The sequence below is a fragment of the Ciconia boyciana genome, chromosome 3, assembly GCF_034638445.1.
Source record: "Ciconia boyciana chromosome 3, ASM3463844v1, whole genome shotgun sequence".
Classification (NCBI taxonomy): Eukaryota; Metazoa; Chordata; class Aves; order Ciconiiformes; family Ciconiidae; genus Ciconia; species Ciconia boyciana.
The window spans coordinates 120,893,991-120,920,297 of record NC_132936.1 but is presented as its reverse complement, the minus strand read 5'-3'; the positions used below and the strand labels follow the sequence as shown (position 1 = coordinate 120,920,297).

The window sequence follows — 26,307 nt, the reverse complement described above, 5'->3', positions numbered from 1 at the left end:
AATTGTAGCTGATCTTGTGATTGTTTAAGGTGAATTTTACCTGCTGCATCTAGATATATGGCTTAGTGTTGGGGGACTGATAGGGAGTTGTTCTGGCAGCTCTACTTGAACTAACCTCATTACTCTTGGATTCTTCCCTGAGGCTATTTCTACCCCATTTTGTACAACTAGAGCAACACAAAGAGACTGAAGTTTTGCAGAGACTTGAGTCTATGACATGAACTACAAATTTATGTAATTTTTTTTGTCTAAGTAGCTGCTTTTCCTTATCACTCACTAAGTTGTCCAATTAGAATGTCAGAAGGAACATTTTATTACTAAGGTCTGAGAAGGCATGTTTGAGGTGTTTCTTCTGTGTTTTTAAATCTGTTATGATTAAACAATATTTTTTGGTAACATTTCATGTTATTTAATTTTTAGAGTGAAGTTAAATATGGGAAATGATCACCAAATAAGGTGAGTGTCAAAACCAGAAATCATTATTTCTGAAAGCTGTTTTGCTACCTTCATGGAGGCAGTCTATCATGATAACATTTTTAAACATTAGAATACATATCTCGTACACAGAAAGCTGTTACTATTTCATGAAGTACGGAAGTCCTTCATGATGAACACAGTATTTCTCTTTTTGTTTATCATGGTACTTACCTATCCAGAAAAGTTAACGTTGTTTTCAAATGCAACTTAAGCAATGTTCAAAGAACTAACTGAATTATTTCATAAATACATACTGGTTTCAGGTGGATGTTATATTGATAAACCTGTTTATTACTCCACATGTAAAGCATCAGCAAAAAAGGTTGTCTAAAATACACACAAGTCTCTCCAGCAGAAAAAGATTAGCAATAAAAAGCTTATGGAGAGCAGCCTATGATAATACCGTTCATAGATAAGAACCTTCTTTGACATAGCTTCTTATTGCAAATAAAAACATTGAAATGCAACTGGATTTAGGCATAAAATGAGATAATATTTCAAAAATTCACTACAAAAATAATTACATCTGGAAGCAAATATTTGATAAGCACTTCTTACATCACAGCTATAGCTTAACACTTCAACTCATTTAATAGTGGCATCTTCACAAATCACGTCTATGGGATATTGATTTGAATACTAAAAATGAGCAGATCCAAAATTAATGACCACTTTTCAGAATGTAGTTGTACTAAAATGTTCTGGGGCAAATCTAGCTGTATTTTGTGAATTTCCATTTCCACATGATCGCTAGTTTAGGAACCTGGACTGACTTATTAGTCTGGGAAGTACTTTTCAGTTTCTTGCCCTGTCAGCAGCAAGACACAAGACACTGACGTTATATGCAATTATATATAACAGCAGCTTATTGCTATTTAATTTTTCCAATAATAATGACCTATTTCACTACAATAATGATACTATATCATAATTTTAAGAATTTTATTGAAAATCACAATTTTCAAGCATTGCATGAGAGAACACTTACTGTAAGAAACAGTTTTTAAGACTCAGGACGTAAAAATTAGCTCTCATTTGTTCTACCCATTTCAGATGCTCTGTGTTCAAGGGTATTTCATTGACTGCTTATGTACTGGTGACCAACTACCAGAAAGATGGACAGAAGATGAGAGACGTTTGTGGCTCAGCTAATTACTAGTAAGTCCATCTGTAGTAAGATGTACAGTTATGGGAGGGAGCATAATTTCTGTGAGGTAGTGGCTATTTACCAAATTAATTGCTGGGGTCTTGGGGACAAATGCCAGGCAATGTATCCCACTGACAGTCCTGTCCCCCCACAGCACATGACACAGTGTCTGGACTTTGCTGCTGTGAAGTGCAGACTTGACATCTCCTGCTATTTCTGGTGACAAATCACTTGGGAACACATGGCCCTCAACATCTGTGGTGGCCAGTGTTGGACAGCCAAATTGTGAACGCAGGTGGATGCTCTCTTAAGTGCACAGGCTTATTTCTTTAGGACCTTCTGCACATGTAAGCTGCTCTGTGGAAGCTGCCCTCCGGAGACTTGTTTCCATTCTCCGGAGAGAGAGATGAGAGATGACCATTCCACTACTCTGGTCATCTGTAACAGCTGTGGGCGTCTCGAAGGCTATCAGCTGATCTCTTGTTCCTGTCTGCTATTTCCTCAAGTATCATCTTGGTGTCCAGATGGAACGGTAACCCTCTAAGTCAGGGCTCAACATGAAACACATGTCCCTACAGTGTGCCCCAGAGAGTGACTAGAATTACTGTCATTGCTCTGTAATCTTCCAGGCCTGGCAGGCTCTGTGAGTCGTTCATACAATCAAATATGAGTCATAAATCATCCTCCTTCAGTTTGCTGAAGGATGACTACATCTAGGAAACTCGAGATGCACGCTGTGACTGACCCTCACTTTCTGCTATTGCTCAGTTACATGAATGTGAATGGCGTATGCTCCTTTCTGCCAAGCTTGGCCAACCTCATTACCGTGGCACCCAGGGGACAATTAAAGCAGGTTCTCAGCTCCTGCTGGCCTCCACAGCTTTGGGTCACTCCAGATACCACCACAGCTTGCCTTGAGTCTCCTGAAAGCTGCTTCTCAGGTAGGCACTTAATGCCCAGCTCTGAAGGTTCTCTTAACAGTGAATATGTGGGACTGCTGCCTATCCATGCTACCTTTAAATAACTGGGTGGATGCAGTCTGGGTGTTAGTAAAAAAATAATGGTTTTTAAGACAATTTTTGAAATTTATTGAGAGATCATGTCCCCATTTATAATGACTATGAAACACAGTTTGACTGTGTTGGAGGGACTAAACCTTCATCCTGATAAATTATACTTTGAAACGCATTTACTTGTTTTGAAACATTATTTCTCTGTGGTTTTCAAAAAAATGTTTTCTGCTTCTGAAAATAAACAAGTTATCAGAAAGAAGGCACGTTTTGTTACAAAACTGTTTTGTTTCTATTCAAACAGAATGTATTTGGGAGACAAATTTTCTTAATTCGCTAACTAATAATGTCATTAGTTTTCTTTAGAGATAATTCTAACACCTTAATAACTCTGTAGAAAACTTATTAAAATATAAGAGATTAAATTCTAATGAGCACGCTGCAGACCTCTTCTTGAAAGGGCTTCCAGGAAGGCATGGCTATAAGAAAAAGATTAAATTCATTTTCCAGCCTATAACAAAAGGCAGAATGTAGTGCATAGCTGTAACCACCTACATGAATAACCATAAATTAAGTAGTGTTTCCCTGGTTAGCCAGCCCTTTATCCCCTAGATTGCTATGCATGACCAGGCAGAAAGTCTGCATTTTTCCCAGAATGGATGATTTGGAGACTTTGCGATATATCAGCCTTAACTGTACCTCTTCTTGTATATAAGTACTGATGGATTTACCATCAGAAGGATATCAGGACCCTTGTCAAGCTTGTAGACAACCCACGGAAGAGGATACACAATGCAAACACCTTCTGCATTACTGTGCAGCCAGAAAATGACCTCGTGGGAGGAGGACAGCATTGCAGAGCCATGGTGATAAGGCTACCAGATCACGGAGATCCTCAGAAGAGAATGGACTGTGACCATCATTATAGTCCTACCCAGCTCATAGCAGGAGTGAAATGTTTTATACTCCCTGCTTTCTCTAATACTGTCAGCACCTAGGCTTTGGATTCACTGTAGTAAATGAAATTCTGTATCCGCAGTAAATAATTCACTCTTAGTCAAAACAAAAAGAGGTTTTCCTGATAAGTTCAATATGAGCAGAATAGAGCATATACAGTTCTTGACCAGCTTGAGTGGGAGGGAATAAAAACAAACCTGTTTCCTACAGATCAGGAAATACTTGTGGATTATGGTTAGTAAACTAAAAAGATCAGCACATTAGGAAAAGCTATTAATATACTAGCAACAAAAAATATTGTAACATGGTAAAACTTATCTTAAAGTTAAGGTGATGAGTACTATAACAAATGAAAGTCAGAATTAAAACATTTTGTAAGAATTGTGATGTAAATATTCTACTTTCCTAGTATATCATATACTATAATGTCAATGATACAGTAACATGCTATTTAGTAACATAAAGCAATAAAATATAATTGATGGGGAAAACATTTTAATTACCAGCATTCAGGCTGAGTATTATTGTGAATCTCCTATAAAACCTGTACTCCCAAATTATGAACTGATTTTTGCCAAGTGATCTAACTAAACTAAAAACAGTACACACAAACTGTTATGATACCCAGGTGATCGAAGGTAAAGCAGTTACTTATATTACATTACTGTTCTCCCCTCACACCAAACAAATAATTTAGAACAAGTTAGTAGAGAGGACAGTAGTGAAGTGGACATGGGGTATATTGCATTAGGATGAAATAAAAATATAAGGAAAATGTAGATATGCTTTCACAGTGCTGGAAGCATTACAAGAAAAGGAGCAGAAGTATGTGTTGTATTTACAGGGGATAAAAACAGTGTGTACTACTAATGGAAAGGTGAGCAATAAACAACATGAGAGGTTAGGCAAAGCAAACAAAATGTGAGAGAAGACAAAAGAGTAAAGTAAAATTAGAAAGACAAATAACCTGGAAAAAACCATACCATTGCTTCAACAAAGTTGAAAGACACACCTCACCCCTTTTTTTTTCGTGCTGGACTTCATACAAGTAAAAAGATACAGTTCTTTGCCTAAAAGCCATGCAATCCAGTGTGAAGTCCAAGGCAACACACAAAATGAATGTAGTGCAAGAAAGGTATTGAGTAATGGTGATACACTCATACAGTTTTATGTGTTGTGGTACGTCCGTTGACTGAATTGAAATTCTTTAAACTATTTTTTAAAAACTTGACTCTAGATGAAAATGCAAGAAGGATGATGGTAAACTTCAGCAAATCCAGCAGAGGTTGGGACAGGTTGCCCAGAGAGGCTGTGGATTCTCTATCCCCGGAGGTTTTCAGCACCCAACTTGGAAAAGCCCTGAGCACCCAGATGCAAATTCAGTCCAACCTTGCTTTAGGCAAAAACTTGGACTAGAGACCTCCCATGGGCCCGCCAGCCACAGTGAATTTGTGATCCCTTAATTTTGTACAAGCTAGGATTCTGTATGTATCATAAGCACTATCTCACTAATGTTAATTAGCAGATGTACTTTCGTAACTGAAATGTGCCTTGAGAAGAGATTTGCCTCCAATCTACAAAAGGTGCATAGGAACTGATGAATTTAAAACAACGGAATCAACCAGAAGTGGTGAGAATGGATGGCATTCATTTGGAGGGGAAAAAAAGCTAAAACAAACAAAACAACCAAACAAAGAAGAGAGACGGAAAAGCAGTGAGTTGAAAAATGAATTCAGTTATTTCTTGTTATGTATGAACTAAACATATTGTTTATGGTGGTATAATTCTACTGATTGTGATGATGCGTGATATCTCTGAAAACAAAAATAGTAAGATGCATAACATTTACATTCAAGATAGCCTAGCTTTTCATCAATAACTGTTTTGTACTAGCTTTGCACTATATATAATTTTAAAATTTTGACTTGTCTTTCCAATTCTTACATCTTTTATCTACTCTCTGTGCTCATTCTTTCAACTCTCAACCGTATCTCCTAGCTTTTTTTTCTGTCTGGCTACAAAGTTGTTGTAAAAGACAAAACAGATAAAATAGCAGAATAATGAAAGTGGATGTCCCCTCTGGTGAGATCTAGATTTCCTCTAGAGAGAATATATGACCTTCTTTCATTTTTGACACTTGAAAGCTTTCTTTAATAATGTCATTTCGGTCTAATTTTATACAGTCAGCATGTTAGATGTCTTTTAAAAGTACTCCCATCTTTTATTGTTTTTAGCAACCAATTAGTTCCCAGCCCAACTAGTCCCAGTTGCTCAGCTGTATACTGGGGATTTGGCAGGCATAGCATGTTGGAATAAATCACTCGGCTTCTGCCCCTTGCAGTCTTAAAATACAAATCAAAACATAGATGTAGATGTGTGCAGTGGCAATGCAAGGATCAAAACAACAAAATGCATCTGTTTACCTCTTCTTATAGTCACCCCACATAAACCTTTCTAATGCCAGGATGTTGTTTTTCTGGAGAGAAAAGAAGCAATCATTTAAGGAATTTTGTAATTAGGAGATATTTCTACTCCTACTGCAGATTAATGCTATGCTTTCCTCTGCTAGACCTGATCGCATTTAATTACCTTCTGTCCTTGCAAAGCCACTTGATGATGTGACTCTCTTGATTATAAGAAGGTTGTACACAGCCAGCAGAGGTCAAGTTCCCAACGGTCGCATAGTACGTCAGTGGTGCCAGTTGAAGTCAATAGAATTACTTTTACGTACTTTGAGTTTGAGCACATGGTTAAGCCCTGCTTTTTTCTTTTTTTCTCTGTTCCTCTTTATTGAGGTCACTTTGACTGTTTCATTCTATTTGTGCTTTCAATATCCATTTTTTACTGAGGACATTGTAGGCTGAGCAGGAATTCCACATTTTCAAGTGGCATACTGAAAAGTCATTTCCTTCCTAAAAGTTTTCCTCTTTATTAAGTACTTTCTGGAATACATCTTAGTTCGTCCTGATACAGAATGACTGAGACTGAAAGGTAGTTCTGTTTCCAGCAGCCACTGGCAGAGGCCTGAAAAGGCTTGTGCAAGCACTGCCATCACAACTACAAACCTCTGAACTGTGGCAAACTCCCTGGTAGCTGGTACCAGGGTGCCAGTTTGGCATTCCACTCCTCACTCCATTGAGTCAGCTCCAAGGTGGGACACTTCTCTCTTCTTCCTCTCTGAGCCAGGAATAGTTGCAGGAGCAGAAGACAGTTTAAGTCTAGATCTACTGCTGATTTTTTTATCTTTTACAAAATTAAATTAATTAATTAAATTATCTAATTTTATCAAATTAATTGTTTGAAGTGTTCAATGTTTTATTTTGTTTTGTTACTATCAAAAATGACCATTTCTATCTAGAAATATATCTACAAGTATAACCTTAGTGGATAAAAGATGTTAGACTGAAATACTATGCATCTGACTACTCATTACATAATATCCATAGTGAATCATATAAACTAACAGATCAACAGTACAGAAACATTCTTCTTCTTTGTTTGAATAGTTTAGTTATCACATTATTTGATGGACCAAAATGTATTTCCCTGACAAAATGGATTAAAATCATAAAGCTGTAAGAAACACATGAGTATATTGCCTTTCATCTTTCCATCCAATCACCCAGTTGGACAAATGGGGCTTGTAGTTACTTGCCTCCTCTTTAGCTCATTTGCCCAAGGCAACAAACCAGAGAATTTACAGGTAATGGTTTATCAAATGCTTGTAGTCAGTTAACTCCCTCTCTACCTGTCACTAGGCATAATTTTATTGACAGAACCTTGACCCAGGTGTAGCACACCTGCTTGTAAAGTAGCTTGAAAGTTCAGAAGGTAGGGTGCCACTGTCAAAAGATGGATGATCTACATTTCATGTTTTAAATGCACATTAGCGTATCTGAGAGCGAACGTGCTCATAAAAGGTGGCATTTTATCAATGATATTGTGGAAGCCTTGTGAAAAGAACTCAGGGCAGTTTTACCATGTGATATGAATGGACAGGAGGAGAAATTTCATGGTTAATGTACAGGGGCTGTAAGTTTGCATTAGAATTTCCTGCGGTGGAAGTGTGCATCAGCACAGGATTGAATCAAAATCAACATGACCGTGCATAACACACAGTTTGCTACACAGGCAAGCTTTGATAAGTAAGAATAATGATGGTTGAAATACATTTTTATTAAATATAAATCATTTATAAACTCATTTTAGATTTTTGTATTGCTCTCGTATTGGTATAATAAATCAATTTTGTTTAACAGCTACTGAAATTATACATTTAAAAAAGTACCTTCACATACATGAGGAAGGAATTTTCTCTTAATATGTTAAACTGTCCACAACATTCTGTTGCCTTTTTTTTTTTGTGAGGTAGAAATTGAGGAAATAATTTTAATCTCAATTTAAATTTGCATTTAAAATTTTTATCAATTAATTAAAATATTTATATTACAACAGTGCAAAAATATTTAAGATTTTTTTTAAGACACCTTAATTTCATCTTTACCTTTTTCACTGTATTCAATGAAAAGTTGAATAAACAGTGTAAATAGTGATGACATAAAGGACTGCTTTCCATTGTACACAGTCTATGGATTGTGTTTATCTATGGATTCTGTTTGCAGTTTGTGTACTATTTTTTGGTTTAGATTTTATAAAATAATAAAGAAAATAAAAACATAAAATCTGAAAAATGAGGTAAGCATGGCCGTACAATCATTACTGCACATAATTAAAAAACAAACAAAAAAACCAACCCAAAACCAAAGACACGTACTTTTCTTTTTTTAATAGCATTTACTGCAACTAGAAGAGTGGTGTTATCTGTATAAACATGCTTTTTGAAGTGAAGTATAAGGAAGTAAGAACTTATTCCAGGTAATTGATGTTACACGACCTTTGAAATGAACATACCTACTTCACAGGTTATGTGTAGTTCACAGGCATATTTTAAACTGTTTTATGGGGCAGCGGCTTCTGACAGTTGCTTCCATGATGAAGAAGATATAAATTTTCTTCTTGTTAAACATTGAGGTTTTCTCACAAAACTGCTCAGTTTTGCTGCCCTCAGTTCAATGCCCACAAACGCAGGCCCCGGCCCTGTGTCGTGTTGCGTTCATCAGTGTGCCACGTTGAAGTGCCCTTCCTTCTTTTGCACACAATTTTTCAAATGTTTTTAAGACTATCAAGATCTGGAACAGCCAACTTCCATTCCCGTCCTCTCCATTTCTCCAGCAACTGGTATATTTTTAGCCTTTAAAGTTTAAGATCTGTGTCTCAGACCAACCCTCTCCTCCCTCTCTGCTGGTGTGCTGTGTATTCCCCACCACAACTGACCCCCACGGAGCCACTGCTTATCCAGTGGCCACAACCTGCCTCCTCTAGGGACCTAAATCTGCTCAGCTTCACTCCGCTACAGGCTCAGCATGGGATCTGCCATGATACTGCCTTTATTTTGGTCAAGATGGCTAACGGCAATTGTAATGCTGTGCGTAGGTGCCTAAATGCTAGTTTGGTGGGATGATCCACCAGTTTGAATTAAAGGTCTAGCTGTCCTTTGGTACATTGATTCACTTACATAGTGTAGTATTCACTCTCATATTAATTTACTTTTCCTCTTATATCTCTAACAGGAACTCTCTAACCAGCCATTACTGTATCCATATGTTAAATGTTCATTTTACAGCTATTAGTAGAAACCTATATTCTGCCCAGGCTATATATCTCTTAAATGCTATTTTTGGACATTTCTCAGTTTTCCTTTCTTCCTCTGCAGAATGTCACCAGTGTGTTCACTAGGCCTTGGATGGACTAAATACACCTAGATCATTAGACAGATACCAGTTTCCTACCAGTCTTATTTGCATGCTCGTTGTTTCAACAGAACATTTTTATGCCTTCTGAGCATTGCTTTAGCCTACCATGTATACAGCTCACTACAGTTTTTGCAGAAAAATAATCTCCTATTTTGCAGCCTGATTGGTTTTCATCCAAGTACTGAAATGCTGCTTTTTTAGATTAATTTTCCCACCACATTTGATATTTCTGATCACGTGTCTCGATCACTTCTCGCGAAGATCACTGACTTCCCTGCTTCCATCCTAGTGCTTCTGCTCTTACTTTTCTGGCCATTGTGGTTTCTGTGTAGACTTGTCCTCTGTTCTTCTCCATTAGCATCTCCTGGGATTTCTGTTCATGCTTACTCTACATCTTTGCTGTAAATCTAGTGTTGTCCTTGAACAATCTCATCCATTTACACGGACAGTTAAGTGTCTGCCTAGAGGCAGAAGTTAATTACTGTATTGTGTGTTATACAAATTAGTATTGTGTCTAAGCATCACTCCACTTTTAAGACGCTATCTGTTGGGAGACATTCCTTGCCTGGTAACAATGGGCAAACTTTCCACTTCAGGCTAAATCTCTGATCAGCGATATTATGAAAAAGAAAATAAAATGTATTTATATTTAATGTTATGCCCCTGTGCCTGCTAGTCTGTTGCAGGAAGAAAAAGACATAGTCTACCTTTTGTTCCCTGCTTTCCTTAGAGTTCATTGCAGTGTGTTAGTGTCGCGAATGAGTGGAATGCACCTCGCTCAAAAGAGAGAGGCAGCAATGTTTTATTGAGGTAAAATAATAATTTGACAGAGTTCAATGAATTCGATGGAATTTGACAAAGTTTAACAGTGGTTTACCAAGGTTCAATAACTTTGATGGCAAGGTTCACCTTATTAATGACTGCGTGGAAGAAATGTACAAAGGAAAATTGAGTTAGAATCGAGTTAGAATGATTTACAGACACTGGAGATGCAAAGGGTAAGGAAGACCCTCCTGTTGAGTCACAAGGTTCAGAGTGGACCTCCTTGCTTTCTAAACTCCTGATGGAGCCTAGGTGTGGCTAGGTCCAATCTTAGTCTCAGACTTGGACAACGGTTTATGTCTACTGGAATTGTCTATACAAAATATATAATAACTAATATTGAGTAGCTAGATGGATTAGTAATGTTTCATTAGTATTAATTCAGCATGCTATCAGTCACTTACCAAAGATCTGCTGTTGGTAAAAGGTCTCTCTGCCTCAATGAGCAACCTTGAGAGGCGTCCCAGCTCAAGGGGAAGTCACCGCCATGCAGCCACGCTGCCTAGCAGGGAGAGCTCAAAGAAGGCTCACTTAGGCTGTCATATTCATGGGATAAAGTGGCTGGTTGGTAGCCAAATCACATGCGATGAGAAAGGTATGCATGAGACTCCTTGTACCCACAACTTTCTTTGTTCCTTGATAAATGAGCCTTGGAAAAGCCACCTGCTATTCATGTGTTAATCGCATGATCGGTGTTCCAAGCTCATATGCATCGATGCTCGCTGTGTCACTTTGCTCCTCTGTGGGTTTTCAGAGAGCAGATTGAAACTAGAGGAGTTCTTGGCCCGGCTGCGGCTCAGGCCTTTGCCTCCTTTGGAGCTTGTACCAAACTACCGCTAGTTTGGTTAAGGGGTTGAGTGCATCCATCACAGTTAGTCTGCTGCCAGCATCCAGGGAGCAGGATTTATATTCTTGTCGTGTGAACGTTTTCTTTCTTCCGCTGACTGAGAGCCACAAACTTGTCAGAGAGAAAGTCTGATATATTTGTACCTTTGTCCCTTTAAAATTCATTCATGGCAGGCATTACATGTAGTCAACCAGGGAAAAACATCTTTCTTTATAAAGAAATTAGGTGTGTTCCCCAAACAGCATTTCTAACAGCCGATTTCCCATATATTATTCTAGCTCTGGCTGTGGGAATTGCGTGCTTGAAGACAGCTGTGGAATGATTATTCATGTTTCATATCTATAAAGCTGAACATTTTGTTCCTCTTCAGGAACAGTGTGGAAGACCTAGCCCAGGTTAGCTGGGAAATGACTTAAGATTTTACTTGACCTGGAGGATCAGTGATCTTTGGAAGGTTTAAGGCTTCCAGAATCAAGAAGTGTAAGAAACGAAGGGCAGGTCATGCTCACATTGAAGTCAGTGACATAATTTCTTACTGCTTCAGTGGAATCAATTCTACCACCAGCAACTGAAAGGAAAAAGAAGTAAAACACAGTAATAATATTCTTACTGGAATCAGAATATTTGAACATTTCTATTTTTAAGTTGAAGAAAGTTTTACTCCCATCTTTTATCTGGTCTTCCATTTTGATGCTGGTGTAAACATTGGGCTTCGTAATTTTTTTCCTTTTATATATGTACATACTTTAAGTATTTTCCAAAATTATGGCTATTGTAGCGGCTTTAGAAACAAACAAACAAAATGCATACAGATGCCCTTTACAGGAAGAGAGTGAAGTTTTCTCTCTCTCCTCTTCTGGTCCAATAAACATTGATTTATAAAATGTGGAACAGATCCCACAGGACACTAGAACATTCAGTAGCTTGGTAAATATGCAGTGATCTAGGATACTGGTTCAAATATTTGCTGCACAACACACCCAAGCAAGTACGATTTAAACTAAGATCTCTTTTTTAAAATGCCTGTTTATCTGTTCGCTCCTCTGTCATTTTTATTATTGAGATGAGAAAACTGTGCTTGGGCTACCAAAGCACATCACCTGGGCAAAGTGAAGAAAGCAAGTAAAGATAGAAGATTATTATATACCCTTAGGAGCTGATCTAATCTGAATATTAAAATATGCTTTGTAAGGAGGAATCTTAGTCTGATTTTTAACTGGTTAAAAGGTAAACTCCGAGTGCTCCCTCGCATCAGTAAGTGTGATAAGACTAAGGATTTTGCTGTAAGGAATTGTACCGTGACCCAAGATTAATGGTAACAGTAGAGGTGCTAATGTGTTTGTTTATCAGAAACTATGAGAAAAGGAGTTGAAATGTTGCCACGTTGTGCCTCACCTTTCCTTGTTACAGGTCAAGCCAAAGAGCGTATCACCAAGGAAAAGCCTGTTCTTGACTGGAGGGTGTACGTAAGATACTCTCTGTATGATTCAGCTGAGATGGTACATTTTTCATGTGGACAGATGTGGACACGTTCCTATGCTTGACTTCAACCAGACATCTACATCCCACTGTGACCTACTCTTTATAGGTAAAGTTGTGGTGGTTCGTAAGCGTTACGTGACGGACGAAGGCCGGGAGGATGTCCTTTGTCACCCCGACCCCTTGTAACTCCTGCGAAGCTCCAAGTTAAGCACCTGCCAGCACCTGCTGTGTTCCAGGGCCAAATCTGTTCACCTGCACGAGGAAGGGCCTTTACCTCCACGTGGATGCAAGTGAAGCTACGAGGACCCATACAGCTTCAGGGAAGCTTTTGTATTTATTTATTTAGTCTACGGAAGTCTGCGTGTTTATTTAGACAAGGAAAAATTAATCTCTGTAAGGAGTAAGGAAAAGGGGGAGTGAGGGAGGTGCCGAGGCGCGCCTTCCCTGACCTTCGGTCCCCAGGTGGACGTTGACCTCGCTCGAGGTGCGGGTCTGCAGCGGGGAGCGGTGCTTTTCCCAGCCACGCTGCGGGGAGATCAAAGCGCGTACGCCCCAGCGGAGCCCCCCGCTGCCCGTAACGTTAGCCCGGCAGCTACGACTACAGCACCTATTGTTAAACCGACCGTGGCAGCCGTTGCCTCCGCGTCCCGGAGGCGCCTGGGCCCGGCTGCGCTTCCAGTCCCGCTGCGGCGACGCCGCCCCGCAGGAGCGACGGGGGAACCCCGGGAGACCATGGCGGGAGGGAGCGCCCGGCCAGCCGGGCTGGGTTCGGCCGCCCCCCCGGGCCCCGCCGCGCCCGGCCCGCAGGCCGCGGCCCCGCCGGGCCCCGACGCCGTCGCTTAGCAACGGCTCCCGGCCAATCGGCGGCGCGCTCGGTATCGGCCGGCAACCCGGAAGCAGAGGGCGCTCTACCCCGCCCCCGCGGAGGAGGCGGGGCGGGGGGCCGTGGCGGCGGGCGGGGCGGGACGGGACGGGACGGGGCGGGCAGGGGAGGGGAGGGGAAGGGGGGGGGCGCCCGCCCGCTCCCTCCCCGCCGGGACACCGAGCCCGGCGCTGCCGCCACCGCCGCGCAGAGCGGCCGCTGTCGCACCAAGCACCCACCACACCTGCCCCCCCCGGCGGTCCCCCACACACCACACCATCCCACCAACCCAGCGCCGCCGTCCTCCCCGCTGCCGTGCTCAGGCCCTTCCTGGCCGGTGCGTCCGCCGGGCCCGGTCCGGCGGCGGGCGGAGGAGGGGGCTGCTGAGCGGCGTCTGCCGGAGCCAACGGGCGGCGGGGAGGGGGGCGGGCGCTGCGGGGGTGTCGGGTTAGAGCGAGGCGTGACCCAGCTGACGGGCGCTGTGCGGAGCCGGGCAGCGGGCGCGGAGCCGAAGCCGGCGGGGAGCAGCAGCAGCAGTAGCAGCAGCAGCAGCAGCAGCAGCAGCAGCAGCAGACGACAGCGGCGCACGGCGTCGGTAGCGGTCGGCTCTGGCGCGGCGTCTCATCCACCCCCTCGTGAGCCTGGGGAACCTGCAGCTCAAAGCCGCCGCCAGCCACACCACCATGTACCCCGGCAACAAGCGGAAAAAGCTCTGGCGGGAGGAGAAAGGTATTACCGCCCTTCTCGTCGCCCGGTACCGGGCCCGGGCCCGCTTCTCCCGCCTTTACCTCACGCTGATCCATGAGGGGGGCTGGGGAGGGAGTCCCGTCCCTTCGGAGCCGCCGCAGCCTCGCCGGGGGGTGCCCGGCGGTGCTTCCCGCCGCCCGGGGCTGAGGTGACGGGGTGGGGGAGGGGGGTGCTCCGCGCTCTCCGCGCTCTCCGACGTTGCCCCCGGGGTCTCCCACCTGAAACACCGTAAAATCCCGCACACCCGGGGTCCCCCCCCGCCTCTCGGAGGGCTGCCGAGAGGCGGGGGGGGACCCCGGGTGTGCGGGATTTGGGGGTGTTTCGCCCCCAGCTCGGTTATCGCTGACTACCTTTGCCTGTGAGGAGAGGGGCCCTGGGGCTGAGGGGAGCGGGGGGGCGGGGGGAAACAGCCCTTCTCCTGAGGGCTTCCCGCCCCCAAGTCACCTTGTGGAAGTATTTCAGGCCGAAAAGTTAGGCACATGCCGTCAAAACGTGCCTTTTCTCATTTTAATGCGTACATTTCCCAGGAATATTACGTTTTATTAGTATTACTGGCGTAATGCACCTGAGTTTAGCTTCTAGTGTTGATCAGCCGGGGTGAAGTGTTTGGGCTAGGGACCTCTCAACGCCCCCCCTCCAAGAAATATTTATTCTTTTTATCTTTTTAAGGACCCCCACCCTCTGTGCTCTCAGTTTATAAAACCCCACTGTCAAACTTCTGAGCATGAAAACCATGGGACAAGCATTTTATGTAGACCTTGTAATTTTGATACTTTATATTGATCCTGGGGAGAGCGATGTAAAAATTAAGAGAAATTCACACAGTGGAAGTATAATATTTACATTAGCTAGGAGGAAACCCTTCTTGCCTGGTGTGTTTACAAATAATCTAGAAATATACAGGGAGGAGAGAAAGAAAAACAAAAACACACCAGCAGGTCATATTTCAAGTTTTCTTTCTTGTCTTGCATCACCCCTATGACTGTGTGTTTCAAGCCAAGAAGGCAGAAGACCAGTTTGAAGGATAAGATTCATCCTTTTTGTCTGTGGCAGAAATGAAGTGCGCATCTTTAGGAAAAATTGTTAAAATGCAAATAAATTGATCTCTCTGTAGGTTAGCTGCTCCTGTCAAACTCCTTGCAAAGGAAGTGAGTTTTGTTACATGCTTTTTTCTTTCAAAACTGTCTTACAAAGCATGTTTCTATAGTTAAGGTGAGGCAACAAATTTCTACTAGACATAGAAGTTTCTGTTTTCAACAGAGAAGATGTAGTTAAATCTTCTCAGGCATTGCTTATGTGTGATCAACTATAACTGACTTGCCCTGTGCAAGTCCTTAATGCTGTATGCCGTTACCTTCAAAAAATGCTGGTTTTGTGCTGGGGACAGATGGGGAAAGGTTTCTGGTAGGCTCTGGTGAGTGTTCCCGTTACTCCCACTTGTCTCTTCCAGCTCTGCTGCTGTCTGTGCGAATTCATAGCCTGGCGTGTGAACTTGAACCCTCGGTAAGGAGGGTCGAGTGGAGGGGCTGGAGGCTAAGCTGGAAACCTGAGCTTCAGGCATGCTTTTGTTGTCTTAGCTGTGAGGACGGTGGTCTCCATCAGTATGGTGATGTTACTGAATGCAAACCAGAGCTCACGACTGCTGGTGAGATGTTTCTATCCAGGGAAGCATATTTGTGAGTGCTAGCTGGCCAGAACTCAGTGTCTCTTTGCCTAGTGAGAATGAGCAGTATTTGCCAGTCTTCTGCTCCAGTAACTGCTTTCCAGCACCATGCTGATGATGCTGGCCCTGAGTATTTTGAGTGAGGAGGGCAGAAAAAACTTCCGCATTTATTGTTGCCATTGCTCTTCAGCTTGTAGCCCTGTGTGACTGTTTTTACCAAGTACCTTCTTTACTAGAGAGGAAAACTATAGAAGCCAAATTTCTTTCCTTCCTACCCAGATTGTACTTTTGAAATCAAATCTTTTGTTAGGTCTGCATTTGCCTTTCCCAGGTACTCCTGCCTCCCTGTACAGCTGGCTGTGCTGGCGGGATCTACTCTTCCCATGAAGCTCTGAGTGCAATCGTTCTCAGCCTCTTAAATTCTGAAGAACTTCCTTTTTAAAAATAAAAAGCACTGATTGCTAAATATTGAGTTCAAACCCACTGACAATACGCGTGCTTTTCTTAATTACTTTCTTGGTAATTAAGGGTTGGCCCATGTTCTCCCAGGGTGGATCTTGCTTGAGGACAGCTGAAACAGAGTAGGAGCAGGACTGGAGTTGATTTCAGAGTCTTAGACACAGGACTGGTCTGCCTGCAAGCTTTTAAAGGCACTTCATAAAGCTACATGCAGAAAACTGTACTTGAAGCTAAGGCTGTTGGAAGCATCTTCCAGGAGGTTTGTGTATAATTAAGACTCAGTTTAAATTCTCACTGCTGACTTGCAAGAGCAAAGTTTTATAAAACCTTCCTATTGAGAAGAACTTGCGTTTTGAAGGCACAGCGCTGGCTCTGTAACCTCCTCGGCAAAAGGCATTCAAACTTCTTCTGCTTGTCAGTCCCTCAAACCTGATATGCAGACACACACTCTTGGGTCTGCCTTTCTGTAGTACTTCCAACGTGCGCATTAAATACTTGGTGTTTTGTATGCTTGAAGATCACGTAGTGGAGTTAAGCGCATCTCTGTTGTGCATAATGGCGATCCTAATCACATTAGCTTTACTTTTGCATTTGTAAATATCCAATTAAGATACCAAGCCTGAATAATGGGAGAGAAATGTTTTTGTTAACTGAAGAAATCAGTAATGCTGTCAAAAAGATCAAAATAAACTTACTTTGATAAGGGAGCCTGTGCTCCAAACCTGCCTTTGGTTATTGGACTGTGCTGATTGCAGCCTGCATAATTAGGAAACTTTATTTTGCAAAAAAAACCCCAAATGCCAGTGGAAGTGATTTTTTTTTTCTTCTTTTTTTAAGGTTTGATCTGAGAAGCAGTTTCCGTGTTCAGCTTGCTCACTCCTCCTTCAACTTGAGATGAAAATATTCTTTTCATGTCCATCTAGTCTTTTATGCCAAAGGCAAATAATATGAGTCTAGCCCTCCCCTACACCCCTAAAAACTCTTGAGTCATCGAAGAGCATTTATTACTGATTAATGTGTCGAGAAAAACTATTAGTATGGTGATAGTAATACAGTGCCACTGGTAAAAACAGACCCAGAAACTTGATTAGCATATGGGTGTCCTGATATGCTCTACAGTTCCCCCCTGCCCTTTTGGGAGGGGAAAAGCTCTGCATCTTGTGCCAAACTAATACGAAGCATTGATGAGGTGGGAAGGGAGAAGAGGACATGGCTGCAAAAATTGAGTGCAGGGTATTACTGAAGCACCGGGTTTGTTTGCAGTGTTGGGTCGTTGGCATGTTTTTTTTCTTATCTTAGAACTTAGTCCATTTATAGCGAGGTCTGAAGAAGAGTGAAGTTGGCAGTAGCCGTCATCATTGTACAGTCTTTGAGACTTCACTTTTTGCTAAATGTCTGAAAAAAGACATGGTGACTTTCCCAGGAGAAAACTACCATCCATATGTGTTTTAGTGTGGTAACCAAGTGTGTCATATTAATGTTCAAATAAAAATCTCTAAAGTTTAACCCATGCTGCTCACTTTAAACCCAGGTTCTGTTTTGCAGCACTTTAAATCCAGTTCATACTGGCCCTGGTCTGCTTTTTAGAAACACGTTTAGCCAGTGGGTGGCGGTGGACTTTCCTAGCACTTGGGATTATGTTCAACCAAAGTTTGTCAAACTTACGTACTTGTGTTACTTACTCTTGGGTATCTAACAGCTATCCTAGTATTTTCTGCAGCTACTGCTTTTTGGCCCAAAATGGGATTAAATGCTACTGGATGTGTCTAAAGCAAATGACAGCGGTTTTCTCATGCTGAAAATTACATTGTTTGCAGAACAAAAAAACCAACCAGACAAAAATGCCTTTCTTATCACCCCAGCCATCTAGAAAGTGACATAACGTTTGCTTTAGCTCCAATTTCTTTTGTAATGTAGTAGCACTTTGTTAATTTTGTGCCCTGCTCCTGCCTTTACTTGCTGGTGTTAATAAACTTGTTTCAGTAAAAATGTTTCAACTTTGATCTTCCTAACTTTTTTTTAAAGTTCTGGTTTACAAATGCAGAACCTAAAGAATAGACTTTAATACCTGAAAACTTTCTATAAAACAAGAATTCCCTACTTAATAAACTTTCTGTTAGTTCTTTGATCCTTGAATTAAAGTGGCAGGGAGAAGAGGCACAGCAGCAATGGGGGGAGGAAGACTGGACAGTTGAGAGAGTGGTGAAGAGGCATTTCTTTTTGCTGAACTGGGATATCCAGAAATAGGCACATGCAGTTGTTTAGATGTGCTGTGTTTAGCTCCTATTACTTGTAACTCATTGAATCACCCGTGCTTGGTTCTCTCAAATGGGATTTAATTGCATCAGGGACACTGAATTGGTCAGTACTTGGCCAGTGTGCAAGAATATATGAAAGCTTGCAAAACTCTTTTTATTTCTCTTTCCCCTAAACAGAGCGTTTGCTGAAGATGACCTTGGAAGAAAGACGCAAAGAGTACTTAAGGGATTATGTTGCCTTGAAAAATATTCCAACATGGATGGAAGACTTAAAAAGTAAGAGCGAAAGTGATGGTAAGTAAAACAGGGGAATCTTTTTAAATATAGACCATTTTCTTTTCTCAGTCTGAAGTTACTTTTAGGAGGGCCAAGACTTAGAACCCATGTTGTTATTGACAGTGACAGCCTAACATGGGGACAAGAGGACTTTGGGGGTGGCGGGGGGAACCCCAACAAAATTTCTTAAAGCCTGGTGTCCACTAATTCTGCAAGTATCCCCAGACAGAGTCCTAATAACACTGACACCCTTAAGTGTGTAAAATAGCTGTTCTCTGCATGAGTCTTACTTTCCAGGTGCTCCAAGAGTCAGCCATGCCTAATGAACTTTGTCTGTGAAACTTAGTGAGCATAACGGTATGGGGAATCTGGGCAAAATAGTGTTGTTCTTGTAGGTGGCTGAAAAGCAGAGGGGAATTGCGCAAGTTGTGTTGTTTTCTGAAAATCCGGAAACGGGAGAAGATTGGATTTGAAGCCTCTCTTGAAAACAGCATTTCTTACTCATGGTCCTGCCTCCTTTCTTGGGCTAAGGAACACAAGCCTGGCCTGGATTAACTCCCCTTCTCTTAGTGTGTGCAGTGTTATCACGGTTATGATCACCAGTAGAGTGGTCTAAATACTTGCAGTGAAGGCTGACAAAAAAATGAGAATCTGATTCACTTACATAGAGAATTCTGTACATAATTCTGTAACAGTGCCTCGTTCTTTGTCTAGTTCTCTTTCATCCACACTTGTGTGGATGAAAGAAGAGGGACTTTTTCTGAGCTGCTTTCCTCCTCCTTTTTTCTTTCTATGTCTTGTTATCTTACTTGACTGAAGCTTGTGGTTTTTGGAGGGGGATCTAACGATGAGACTTAAAGTGTTTCCTGCTTCTGCAGATACAGCACTAGTTTTCTGATGCTTTTGTTATCATTAAGAGCAAATACTGGCCTGTGTGAACAGATGTGTAGAGTAATCTTGTGGCTGTGGGTGAATCTGGTCTTTATGATAATAATCCAGGTGAGATGAGGCTGGGAACTAATCAGCTTTTTTTAATAAAATGGGAAGGAACATGTTTTTAGTACAATCTGGAGGAGCTGACAGATTTGCAGATGCCACTGTCATAAACAACTAATGCTATCATCTACTCCTAAAAGCATCTTTAATGACTTTTGAAGTGAAAATATGTCAGATGTTGCTGAGCTCTTCAATGCTGATGAGTGGTGGTATTACAACAGTACCTATAGGCCTCTTTCTCCCATTAGAGTAGGTCTTTTATATCTCACAGCATCAAGAAGCCTGTCTGTCTAGAAAACAAAGGTTGCATAAAAATAAAAAAGATTACCTGACTTCTCCAAAGTTCGTTTCGGAGGCCTGCAGTACATGGGGATATGCAGTATATCATGTGGTTTAACTGGGAGACTATCCATTCTAGCCTAAAGTATGCTTTTATTCTAACTACTCTCAGATTCTGTATAATGTGCTAAAATTCACAGATGTTGTATTGGGCTGCGGAACATGACAAGGTGTGGATTTACATTGCGATTGCTGTTACACTTCACATAAGCAAAATGTCAATGTCTAATATGCAGGTATTGAATCACAGCAGTGGTGAATTTCTTTTCTTGTAGCTGCTCTTGCATTCTTTCTGTTAGTACCCAGTACACTGCAAAAAATGCTGGAAGGCAAAAGTTGTGCTGAAACACTTCTCTGCTGCTTGAAGCTTTTGTTATACTGTACATTCAGGAGAAAATATACATTGTTTTCTTTGATGTATTTGTTGTAATTAAGCCATGTGGAATAGTGAACTTCTAGAAGGTTAGACTGCTGGAATGCTTCCACATTTCAACTGATCAGTGCAATTAAAAGAAATATGTATATTAATGTGACTGTTGCTTCATCTGTTTCAAACTTGATTTCCCTTAAATGTTCACCCTGCTCTGAAGGGATCAAGAGCGTGCAAGAGCTGTCTTTCTGAGCTGAAATAGCAAAAAATTAGAATTTAAGTCTTCTTGCTGATGAGAACTTCTGCTCCATATACTGGGACATACAGAGGGCAACTGATACAACCTAAATGAGACTCTGGAGGGAGCAAGTAAAACCCCAAGTATGATGAAATCAGTGATGACTTGACAATGCCATGCCCAAGTTCTGATATTTATTTCAAGTGGAAGGCTACTTCTTGCAGTGACAAACTAAAGAGGTCTGAAGGGGGTGGGGGGGGGGGAAATCATCTGTACGCTTGACAAGCCAAGACAGCAACTGATGGGGAATGTGGAAAAAGTTATTTACCATTTACTCCCAACACTGTATACTGTGAAAAAAATGACAGATTGATTAGTAAAGTGTGGAGTGGCTGTTCAGGAAGAGTGATGAGGAGAAATCAAGAAAGGAACCAAGAACAAATAAAGTGAAGCAGGTGCAATCAATCAGCTGCTGGAATAAGAAGCTGTAGGAGAAGGGGAGAGCATCTGGGTTGGCAATAGTCCCCGTAGATACTCAACTGGAAATTAAGGGTGTTCAGTACTGCACAAATTTTCGTACTGACTCTTAGGAAAAATTGCTTGAACAATACAAAAGCTTTATGGCACTCATTTTTAAATGCGAATGACTCGCTGGAGGGTGTTAGGAGATGCCAGGTATGCACACTTCTGTTATATGGAAGGTTATTGAAAAGTCTCTGTGCAGAACTGCTGAAACTGAAACGACCTAAAAGGTTCATGTTGGGAAGGAACCAACGTGACCGCCGTGATACCTCTGCATGCTCTTTTGGAGAACATACCTTAGTTTGTGGAGGAAAGTGTTTCTTCCCCACTCCTCCTCCTCCTCCACCCTTTGGTATGAAGTTGTGTTCAGAACTACATTCTGAAGAAAAGCAGTAAAGCTTGGATAAGTTGATGTTAAGGTAAATTTTGGCAAGGCTGGAAGCCTTTATAACAGAGGGATGTGTAACAATGTAAAGGCTTCTGAGGAGTGAAGTTAGGGAGTTCTGAAAGGCAGCTGACAAGGGCTTTGTCTTTTTTTCTCTTTTTTTAATAGCAGCAAAGGTGTTTGAAAACATATGGAAGTTGAAAGCAGCTGTGTATAGCTTTTGTCTTTGTTTTGCTCTTCTGTGACTAAAACAAAACCTATGATTTTTGCAGGTCTCCTTAGATGAACATGACTAGCCATAAGAAATAAAGTTGGTATGTGTTTCGGCATGGAATTTGGTCAATATTTCTCATACTTTTTGATGTTTTTGAGGGGGGCGCAATGTGGAATGCAGGGACTAAGCCTGGCGCCTGCCGCTCTGAACTGCAGGAAGCAAGCTGTTGTGGGCACGTGCATTTCTAGAAGGACTACATTGTCAACACCCCTGGGTTTTGGCATACAACTTGCCAGGCTGCACAAGCAGACCTCAGAGATCAAGTATCATAACATTGTTCATTTTCCTTCCACTGCTGTTATTGACAAGTGGCCCTCTTTAATGTTGGAGGGGATTGTAGCAAGGGAAAAAAATTATTGTTCTTGAAGTAGTTCTGTAAACGTAAAAGCTTTCTTTGTTTTAACCACATTTATTAAGGAAATGAGGAACTGTCCGCTTTGGAAATGAAGAATAATCCTGTCATACAGGGCTGGATAGTAGATGTATACTGTAATCCATCGTTCCTCCCACTTCTTATCCTTCAAATATACCAAAGGAAGACACATCTCATCTGTTCTGTTACGTACTTTGAAGTAGCGTTCCCTCCTGACAACGTGCAAATAATGGACTTGTTTTCTGAAGCTCTGGAATTTGTATACCTTTATTTCAATGCTCTTTATTATATACCACTTTATGCTAGGCACTCATCCTGTACAGCGATGGTAACTTAGGTTTTGTGGTGCTTGGTGAATAAAATGCCATCATGTAGACAAATAACTAGAGTGGTTTTTGAAGCTAAATACATATATTAGCTTTTTCTTGGGTACATAGTTATTCCTGAAGATGTCTTTACTCTTTAGTGAGGAATGTGAGAAATGACTTCAGAAAACTTTTTCTTAAAAGCTTTTTGAAAAATCAGGGTCTCGGGAATTCTGTTGTCACTGAGTTTTGTGTGTCACTGGTAGAAAAATTTTATGTTGCATTAATGGGATAATTCAGAAAATGGAATAAATTATATAGTTTAACTCAAGGCAGCTGACAGTCCTGCTGACTCTTACAGCCTCTGGGATTCATTGGTGTAGCAGCGGTGCCAAGAAAACAGGTGACGGTTTAAAGATCTTTACTAATGGTAAGAACTACTTTTGCTTGGATGAAGTTAAAAAGGAAGGACACAGTAACTGTTGAGGTTTTTTTTATTATTTTTGTTTAAGATTAAATGACATGAAAGGTGTGCAGTCTTTTTTTTTTAAGCAAGTCTTGAAGTATGTTTAGATGTTTTGGCAGCCTCTGGATTTTCTTAATCTGCTATATTTTTAGAAAATGATATGGTTTAAACTGTATTCAAATTAATCTACTTTAACACTGAGGGTTTTATATATAATAGTAAGGCTTGGGTTGAATAAAAGCATCTTTGTAAGATGAATCTATAGTTTTCTAAATATTTACACTGAGTTGACACAAGATTATAGAGACAAAGCATCTAGATGAGCCACTCAAAATGCTTCATGCTAAAAAGAAAATGTGTGGTAATACTGAGCTCCGTTGACCAGTATTTCTTGAGATGGTGAACTAACCACAGGTAATACTGGGCTCTTCAGAGCATCTCCATGTGGCCCTGTTTGATGTGAATATCTGTCCTTTGGGACTCGGGAATCAAGGTGTGATGATCATCAAACAGCCTTTGGAAAGTAATGCTGCTACTAAGCTGCAGTGAAATTCAGCCAGACATCTACAAGTGAGAAATAGCATCTCTCTAAACCACTCATTTTCAGTGAGTTATACAGAAAAAGAAATTATGTTCTACTAGAACATTAAGATTGTCAAAAGTTGCCTGACAATCAACGAGTTCTGTCTGTAATAACTATGTGAAACCAGTAAGCGTCAAGACCATCCCCCCACCAAAAAAAAACAAGTCCATCAGCTTGCATTATCATTTTTTCTTACAGTGACTTTAACAACTGTCTTTAGAACAGATTTCTAGCTGAGTGACAAGGATTAAAGTAAATCGAGACATCTTAGCTCGGTGTGGTGCTTGCTATCTGTCAGTCAAGGAAAATGGTGCTTTTGCTACTGAAACTCTTTGTTTGGTTAAGTTCACAATACAGCAGTTTTTCAGCTGAGTTCACATAGAAAACTGCAGTAACGTGTGTGCCACAGTTCAGGATCTCCTGCTATTAGCTGTGGCCTTGAATGTGAGTTCCAGCTTCGCTTAAACTCAGTCCTGTATTTAGTTTTGTCCTTACTTTTCACATATTGCCATGCTGCTCTGTTACTAGTGTTAAACATTTTATCACAAGGTCTCCTGAAGACTAGTGAGTTTAAGGTTAGAAAGCTGTGTCACTTAGATGCATGTGGACATCACTGCTTATTAATTGCTGTGTATAATAGCTGGGGGAGCTCCATGAAAAGACTGACACTTGTGGCTTCTATGAGTTGTGTGAAGATCATGATAATGAAATATTTTGAATACTTAGGAAATGACATGCTTTTTGTGGAAGTAGCTATAAATCTGTTTGCTCATTTCTGTTGTCTGTCCATGTAATGCATATATTAAGGAAGCAGTAATGCATATATTAAGGAAGCGGTAATGCATATGTTAAGGAAGCAGTAAAGGAATTGGAGTGGCAACAACAGCAAACTATGTTTGCAGCTTATTAGTCTGTTCTAAAGGTGTCCAGGAGTCTGCATGCCCATGGCATAACGTGAAGTGATTTTAAGGCTGAGGCTCAAAGGCTGCTGGAGCAATAGGGAGTAACCGAAGCCCTGTGCGCTCTGCTTCTCCCAGGCTCTTGGCTGCCCTTTGGGGATCTGTTCTGAACAGATGCAAAGCTGCATAGTGGTACAAATCTGACCATGTGAGCTCCTGACCCCACACACCTTTCTGTCTTCTTAAGCATATACCTCAGCTATTCTTTTCCAAAGATAGTGTTGCACAGCACAGAGATATATAAAACTCTTCAGGTGCAAGCTTACTTGAGTGTAAATTGATAAATAACTAGGAGGGAGGCAGGGAGGGTGGTGGCTTGTTTTTAGAGGCAAATATTCCTATCTAGTTAATGATATCCCTGAATTAAGTGGATAAAGCGATGTGTTTAGTATGGTGGGGGAAAAAAAAATACAGTAAACAAACAGAACCAGTATGTATTCAATTGACCTTGTAATTCCCTGGTGAGCTGCATGCATATAACCTGTATAGGATGGATTAGCTGTCAAATAAATGATGCTTGTGTTACAGTTTTCTTTAAAGTATTTTGGGGGGAAGAAAAGAAAAAACTTGCTTTCAGCAAGTGTGAGATGATTATTGAAAAGCAAAAAATCATCTGTTTATAGTTTATATAGATTAAGAACACATAATCCAGTGTAGCTAATCCTCTCTCTAAGTAAATCACTTGCCTTTGATGTAATTAAGACGGTGACTTCTTTCTAAGCTGCTGTTCCATGATTTTTTTTTTAACAAGTTAACTTCCACACAGCGTTAAGCTTATACAGGTCCTTGATAGAGTTGTCATTTTGTGGCCCTTCTGCATGCGGCTGAGAGAACCCTCTCATCTCCCGTGGCAGCTAGCTCCTCAAGCAGGAAGAGTTAATTGTAGGAAAGGATGCTGCTCTCAACAATAAATTGGCATCCTTATTGAAGCTCTGCAAGCTCTCAACATGTTTTAGAGAGCAATAGTAGGTGGAGATGCAATAGAGAGTAATAGTAGGTGGAGATGCAAAGGGAAGTTAAGCACGTCTTTGCCAGAAATAATTTCTCTAATGTTTAAGTGCTAGTGACATGAGTCTTGACGAGATTAATAACTCCTAAGCTTCTGTCCCATGCAATATGAGAAACAATCCTTTTTTTTTGGTAGCTACTGAACATCACTGTGCACCGAAGTTTTGTACAGAGGTCCCTAAGGAAGTACTAACCAGAGTTAGAAAGTCCAGGTGATGCAGTGTGCTGCCAGCTGGTAGGCTCATTCAGAGTGTGAGGAAGGGTGGCTTTAGCAGCAGTGATCCTGTCTGTAAGTCGGTATGTGCTGTTCCTCAGAAATTGCTGAGAAAGTGTAGGGTTTCTCAAGTTCCAGCCTGGAGTTTTTCAGTGGCTAACTTGTCTTGTATTCAAGACTACTAAGGGAAAGAAGAAGAATAGTAACTTTTTGAGTGAGGTAGTTTAATACATGCGGGGGGAAAAGTAATAGGTTTTATACATCTTGGTTTCCAGTAATTTGTGTTTATGTATATGTCTGTCTTTTCTCCTTTGATTATTTTTTTTTTCCCCTCCTCTTTTTTGTGTATAAAGGATGAGCTGTTTTTGAGCATGGGGAGCTCCTTTTGAGCATGGGGGATTGCAAGATCAAATCCCCAAATTAATTTATTGTTCTACAAAGACAGTTTCAGTCAG

General features: G+C 41.2%; 1 protein-coding gene across 5 annotated transcripts in view; it reads left to right on the top strand.

Moving 5' to 3' along the window:
• The first annotated feature begins 13,580 nt into the window (after positions 1-13,580).
• The window catches only part of MACROD2 (mono-ADP ribosylhydrolase 2), an 897,148-nt gene continuing 884,421 nt past the window's right edge, over positions 13,581-26,307 (top strand). For 2 of the 5 annotated variants that reach the window (XM_072857425.1, XM_072857423.1), the window contains exons 1-2: positions 13,583-14,146; positions 18,722-18,838. In XM_072857425.1, the coding sequence (XP_072713526.1) occupies positions 14,101-14,146; positions 18,722-18,838 (163 nt within the window). In that variant the 5' untranslated portion in view covers positions 13,583-14,100. Of the gene's footprint in view, positions 14,147-18,721; positions 18,839-26,307 lie in introns of all 5 variants that reach the window. The other 3 variants (XM_072857426.1, XM_072857427.1, XM_072857424.1) reach the window with 3 other exon arrangements.